This window comes from Herpailurus yagouaroundi, unplaced genomic scaffold (genome assembly GCF_014898765.1).
Source record: "Herpailurus yagouaroundi ecotype Mexico unplaced genomic scaffold, PumYag 200, whole genome shotgun sequence".
In the NCBI taxonomy this organism is placed as follows: domain Eukaryota; kingdom Metazoa; phylum Chordata; class Mammalia; order Carnivora; family Felidae; genus Herpailurus; species Herpailurus yagouaroundi.
Genome location: NW_024412431.1, coordinates 1,960,749 through 1,968,182, shown reverse-complemented (window position 1 = coordinate 1,968,182; position 7,434 = coordinate 1,960,749). Strand labels below are relative to the sequence as shown.

At 42.2% G+C, this 7,434-nt stretch overlaps 1 protein-coding gene across 1 annotated transcript; it reads right to left on the bottom strand.

The window, feature by feature from the left end:
• Positions 1 to 235: 235 nt before the first annotated feature.
• LOC121013935 (olfactory receptor 7D2) lies at positions 236 to 1,536 on the bottom strand. Its single transcript, XM_040449810.1, has one exon. It carries the CDS (start codon positions 1,528 to 1,530, stop codon positions 592 to 594), a length of 939 nt encoding a protein of 312 aa, XP_040305744.1. The 5' UTR covers positions 1,531 to 1,536; the 3' UTR covers positions 236 to 591.
• Between the last annotated feature and the right edge of the window lie 5,898 nt (positions 1,537 to 7,434).

Below are 7,434 nucleotides of genomic sequence, written 5' to 3'. Positions count from 1 at the left end.
CTACTCGCATTCTGTCTTCGTCTCTCTCAAAAATAAACATTAAAAAAAAAAATTTTAATGGAGACAGTAATCATTTCCATTGAGGAAGATACTTAAGAAAATAGAGAGCAGCTAACATAGGTTTACCATATAATAAGCACTAAAACATTGACTTTATTTTATTATGTTTTAAAATCAGATTTTATCCAGTTTAAAAAAACTCCAGAACACTGTTGGTAATACATGCACATGAACAACACAAACCCACAATAAAACACATAGAAATAAGTTAATCTGAACAACTGCACTCTCCATCAACATTTCCGACAACAAGGCTGAAGTTAACACTCCAAATCCAGGTTAGAACTCACCAGTGAGGAAGTAAGAAAGAAAGTGGAGGACATAACTTTGGGACAACAGATGGGGCAGAAATATCATCACATAAATTATGAGAAAATTGGTTGTTTAAAAATTTGTAAAAACTAGGAGAGAGAAGTCATTGATCCTTCAGAATTGGGTGAAAGGTGTGTAAGATTCAAGAGTAAACTCCAGAATCAAAGTTTTTGCTCTTAGGATCCATAAAATTTCGTAGTCTTGGGGCCAGCAGATCCGTCACAGACAAGAAGCCACTCTACTGAAAAGCCTTCCCAGCGCCCCCTTCACATCCTTGTTCCTCAGGCTGTAGATGAAGGGGTTCAGCATAGGAGTGACCACGGTGTACATCACCGAGGCCACTGAGACTTTCTTGGGGGAGTGAGTCACTGCAGAAGTGAAGTAAACTCCAACACCTGTCCCATAAAATAAAGAAACCACTGAGAGGTGAGACCCACAGGTGGAAAATGCTTTTTGCCTTCCCCCAGCTGAAGACATCTTCCTTATGGATGAAGCAATTCGTGAGTAGGAGAAAAGGATCCCGACAAGGGGAAAAACACCTAGCACACCAGTCATAAAGTATATCAATGTGCGGTTCAGGAAGGTGTCAGAGCAGGCCAACTTGAGAATCTGTGTCAGTTCACAGAAGAAATGTGGAATTTTGAGATCTCCACAGAATCTCAGATGCATCATCAGAAAGATATGAAGAAGGGAGGTCATGACACCAATAAACCAGGTAACAAAAACCAGCAGGCCACAGAGGGGTGGGTTCATGATGACCATGTAGTGCAGGGGGTGGCAGATGGCCACAAACCGGTCATAGGCCATCACGGTCAGGAGGAGAGTGTCCAGGATAGGAAAAAACATGGAAAAATAGACCTGAGTGAGGCAGTCCATATAAGAGATGGCTTTGTTCTCTGTGTGGATGCTCACCAGCATCCTGGGCACGATGGTGGAGCTGAAACTGATGTCGACCAAGGACAAGTTGGAGAGGAAGAAGTACATGGGTGTGTGGAGGTGGGGGTCAGAGCAGATGGCCAGGATGATGAGCAGGTTCCCAAGCACAGTGATCAGGAACATGGACAGGAACAGCCCAGATATGAAGGGCTGCAGTTCTGGATCCTCAGAGAACCCAAGGAGGATGAACTCTAAAATTCCTGTTTGGTTTCCTGCTTCCATGTACCTGATATACCTATGAAGGAAGACACAAGAGCAAAGTCGATTAGTAGCAAACCAGCACCCTCCATGTAATAAAAATGTTGACCATGGCTTTCGCTCAAGTCATTTATGAAGTCAGTCATTCTGTCTAAATGGTTCTCCATTCATTTATAAGTGAAACCCAAAAACATGGAGTTTCTTGTGGCAACCACCCTTTTTTTTTTTTTAATTTTTTTTTCAACGTTTATTTATTTTTGGGACAGAGAGAGACAGAGCATGAACGGGGGAGGGGCAGAGAGAGAGGGAGACACAGAATCAGAAACAGGCTCCAGGCTCCGAGCCATCAGCCCAGAGCCCGACGCGGGGCTCGAACTCACGGACCGCGAGATTGTGACCTGCGTGAAGTCGGACGCTTAACCGACTGCGCCACCCAGGCGCCCCATGGCAACCACCCTTCTTAAGCGACATAAGTCAGTCAGAGAAAGACAAATACCATATGATTTCACTCATATGTGGAATTTAAGAAACAAAACAAACGAGCAAAGGGAAAAAAAAGAGAGAGAGAGACAAACCAAGAAACAGACTCTTAACTATAGGGAACAAACTGAGGGTTGCCAGAGGGAGGTGAGGGGCGGGAATGGGTGATGATGGGGATTAAGGCACCCACCTGTGATGAGCACCAGGTATTGTAGGTAAGTGTTAAATTAGTAAATTCTTTAACTGAAACTAATATTACACTGTATGTTAACTAACTGGAATTTAAATAAAAACCTTAAAAAAGACCCTTTAGGGGCGCCTGGGTGGCGCAGTCGGTTAAGCGTCCGACTTCAGCCAGGTCACGATCTCGCAGTCCGTGAGTTCGAGCCCCGCGTCAGGCTCTGGGCTGATGGCTCAGAGCCTGGAGCCTGTTTCCGATTCTGTGTCTCCCTCTCTCTCTCTGCCCCTCCCCTGTTCATGCTCTGTCTCTCTCTGTCCCAAAAATAAATAAACGTTGAAAAAAAATTAAAAAAAAAAAGACCCTTTAAAAATCCATATTATGTGTGTCAACTATATTAAAAAAAAAAAATCCATTTTATAACACAACCAAAATGGAATCCTACAGAATAGGGTCTAGAATTCCCAATCACCTATCTTGAGCATCCATTCTTTTTTTTTTTTTTAATTTTTTAAATGTTTATCTATTTTTGAGAGACAGAGAGAGACAGAACATGAGTGGAGGAGTGGCAGAGAGAGAGGGAGACACAGAATCTGAAGCAGGCTCCAGGCTCTGAGCTGTCAGCACAGAGCCCGACATGGGGCTCCAACTCAGCAACCGTGAGATCATGACCTGAGCTGAAGTCAGACACTCAACCAACTGAGCCACCCAGGCTCCTCAAACATCCAATCTATTTTATTTTTAAAAATGATTTCTTTTTAAATATTTTATTACTTTTTAAGTAATCTCTATACCTAACGTGAGGCTCGAATTTGCAACCTTGAGATCAAGACTCATGTGCTCTGCCAGCTGAGCCAGCCAGGCGCCCCATAAGCATCCATTTTATAATAGTCCTGTCATATGGTCATGGAGCTTCAAAGTAGGACACAGCAACATCACATACCTCCTGGTAGGAGGTACCGGAAAGGACCCAACGTTACTTCTGTGGGATTCCTCCCAAAGATGCAGGACTTCAATCTAAAGACTAGGAAGCATCAGACAAACCCAAATTGAGAGACATTCTACACAGTTTCTGACCTGTGCCCTTCAAAAATGCCAGTGTCATCAAATACAAAGAGAGTCTAGGAACAGTTCCCAATTAAAGGAAGTTTAAGAGACATGTCAACAGCTCAGTAGGTTAAGCATCTGACTCTTGATTTCTGCTCAGCTCATGATCTCATGGTTTGTGAATTCAAACCCCAAGTTGAGCTCCAGTGTGGGGCCTGCTTGGGATTCTCTCTCTCTTCCTCTCTCTCTGTCCCGCTCCTCTCTCAAAATAAATAAATAAACTTAAAAAGAAAGGGAGCGACATGACAACCGAATGAAATGCATGATCTTGGATTTTCTTTTGCTACAGATGACATTCTTAGGATAACCATCAAAAGTTGTAACTGTCAACATTCTGTGAATTTGAGAGTAGCATTAGATTAATGCAACTATCTTGATTTTGATCATTGTGCCGTGGCTATGTGAAGAAAATATCTTTGATTTTAGGAAATAACCAATGAGCTAGTGGTAAAGAGGTACCACATTTGTAGTGCACCTTTCTCACAAATGGCTCTGAAAACACACGCACACACGAAGACAAAAGCAGAGAGAAAAATGGACAAAGAAAAAAGTAAAGATAGCAAAATTTAACTTTGGGGGGATCTGGTAAAGGATATACATAGGAGCTATTTATATTGCTCTGTCGACTTTTCTGTAAATCTGAAAGGAGGTCATAATTAAAAGTTAAAAAGTAGCATTTTCACACAATGCTGAGTGGGAAAAAAAAGGAAGAGAATCCATCCATAAGGTGCTGTCAGGAAAGAGTCAGACTTCTAACACTACACTTCACCCTCCCCTAGAAACTTCAGTCAGAGGGATCCGTCTGAAGTGGTCCTGAGTGAATTGTATTCTGGGTCTCAGGTGGAAGCAAACACAAATCTTCTCTGGAAGGTGCTTTCATCTGAGGATGTCTGCCTCTGTGCCCACAAGGGAGGCTGGTCTGAGATTTTCTTTCTTTTCCAGGCATGCCTGCATATGCTGGTTCCTTCCGAATTCCCAGTTTTATTAAGCACCACACTGGCCTTTCACTCCTGAAGAACCAACACTTTTGCCTTCTTGGGAATTCTAAAAATGCTGTGATTCTTCCCACAGCCATGTAAGTACGTGTAAGCCTGTGTAAGTACTGCCCTCTCTGCTGGGGCCTTTGTCTTCCCGTGATCATTCCTATCCTTATTTCTCGGATGAACCATCTCTTCCTCAGAGGAGCCTTCCCTGAACCCTCCCTGACCACCAGGCATAGTCCCCTAATCCACGCCTTTATAGCGTCCTGCATTTTGCTTCACTGCACAGATCATAGCTATATATATTTGCATTTACTTATGGAACTATTTGATTAATATCTGTCCCTCTCACCACCGAATTTGAAATCACACAAGTTCAGATCACATGTTATAAAATTTGCTTTTCGGGGTGCCTGGGTGGCTCAGTTGGTTAAGCGGCCGACTTCGGCTCAGGTCATGGTCTCGCGGTCTGTGAGTTCGAGCTCCGCGTTGGGCTCTGTGCTGACAGCTCAGCGCCTGGAGCCTGTTTCGGATTCTGTGTCTCCCTCTCTCTGACCCTCCCCCATTCATGCTCTGTCTCTCTCTGTCTCAAAAATAAATAAAACGTTAAAAAAAATTAAAATTTGCTTTTCCTCATATCCCCAGTGCTTTGTACTCAAAGAGTATGGAGGTAGGATAAAAGTTGAAACAAAAAATGGTCATATGTAATACAAACAAGAAATCTATAGGCTAATCTCACACTGACTATAGAAGCAACAAACTGAAAAAGGAGTAAGATGAAGCATGAATTAGATAACTCAGAAAATAATTATAGCTTCAAAACAAATCAAAATACATTTAATAAAATCTAACCATTACTGATGGGAAGGGAACAAAGTAAAATTTTAGTCACATGGCATAGAAGGATACTGCCGAAAGGTGATAAAGAATAGCTATGTTAATTTTTTTTAATTTATTTTGAGAGAGAGAGAGAGAGAGAGGGAGAGAGAGAGAGAATCCCAAGAGACTTCCAAGCAGGCTCCTTGCTGTCAGTACAGCAACAGGGCTCGATCTCACAAACCATGAGATCATGACCTGAGCCGAAATCAAGAGCCACCCAGGAACCCCAGGAATAACTGTTAAAGCAAGTGTTAATCCAAGATCCATTATTAAACCCCAAACAAGGAAACAAAAAAAAAAAGGGGGAAATGAAATTATGCCTCCTGTTATAATGATTTAACATTGTTTAAATGTTCAAAAGAAATAATTCAATAATTCAATAATTATTCAATAATTCAATAATTCAAAAGAAATGCCATAAGACAGAAGAGTGAATAAAATATAATATTAGGAAATCAAAAGCAAATCTGGTTACTATCAGCTGCCGATGTGACTGTCTGCTTAGAACACCAAAGAAAGTCAACTTAAACACAATTAGAATTAATCAGTGTCATTAGCTTCTTATGTACCTCTAAACCATCATTAAGAAAAATAAGAGACAGATCTATTCACAGTCACAATGACGACACAGATAACACCTGGCTCAGAGTGGGCATTCAGTACCTACTCCATGTATCACAGAGTGTATACAACCTGGGAGAAACCCCATGATGGCAGTGGGGTGGAGAAGGAGATACCTTGCTGGAGCGGAGATTCTCCAATTACTGCATGCATTAGAATCACCTGGAGGACTTACTAAAGCAGATTTCTGGGTCTCCCCCCAGAGTTTCTGTCAGCAGGTCTTGGGCAGGGCCTGGGAATATGTATTTCTAACAAGCTCCCAGAAGATACCACTGCTGCTCCAGGAATCCCACTTTGAGAACTACTGCACTAGAGGAGAACAAGGAAGGTGCAAGCAGGTGCGTTAGAAACTGTTAAGAGTCCATTTGAGGGAGTGTCAACGCCAGTGACACTGAGAAAATCACTAGTTTCTAGAATGAGGGCACCTTAGAGCTGGAGGTGACAGAAAAAGCAGCAATGGAATCTAAAAAGACATAAATAATCAGAGAGATAAATTCCAGAAGTTAAAAATAAAAAGGGCCATGAGTCATCATCAACCCTGTTACCTCCTTCCCCATCCCATTTTTATCCTCCTTTCATACCTAGTACTCACTAGGACAGTGTGACTCAATTGGCTGGCATTGCATAAAGGAATACTTGTGCAACGTCTTTCTCCTCTGTTGGATGCTGAAGATAGACTCTACCAGAGAATGACGGGGAGATGGAACCTGTCACCAGATCATGTCCGTGAGAGAGGCAAGGTGTGGTCTCCTCCTGGTCAGGCGTCACTGCACTGTGGGTGAGGGTGCTGGGGAAGTATTTATGGTTTCTCAAGTCCCTGGGGGATGATTCCTCATCACTCCTCATTAAATAAATTGTTCCTCTGATGTTCTGTTCTTCTACTCATTCCGCTCCCTTGGGGTAGGGAGAAAATGGCACAATGGAACCATGTGTGCTAATTCTGTTTCCAGGAAGGCAGTTTTGGAGCCAGATGGATCTCTCTGCCTCCATGGGCCTCCTCTTTCTTGGAGGATGTTTCATCACTATGGCTTTGGATTTGAGGCAAAGCGTTCCCCCTCAGGAATGTGTCCCTGCTGCAAAGACCCATTCCCCCATAGCCACAGCACTTAAGGTCTCAAAGTAACACAGAAGAAGAGAGAGATGCATCTGTCTCAGTGAATCCCTTGTGACCACGTTGTGACTGTGTAGGCTACACAGTGTTGAACATGCTGTGTAGATAAACACAGTCCTGTTTCAAGAGAGGGAGGGCGAACCGTGTAAAATGATGATACTAGGTCGAGTAATAAAGGCTGCACAATGTCCTTTGGACTTATTGACATGGAAATACAATAGAAAGTGATTTGGTGGGGTGGTGGAGATGAGTCTGCTTGTACTGGGGCTAGGGCAGTGAGAAAACTGACCTCTTGAGTGCAGGATGCTCCGTCAGGAATTGTAATTGCAAGTGAGATGTATCACTTTTAATTAGTTGGGTAAATTAAAACTGGAGTGGTGAAATCAAAGTCCGATGTGTTATTAACACAACTTTAGTAAGCAAAAGCAATTGCCTGTCCCCAAGTATTAAAATCATAGCTTGCTACCATATATATACATGTGTGTATATATATATATGCTACCATATATATAATATGTATATATATGTATATATATGTATATATGTGTATATATATATATATATATATATAT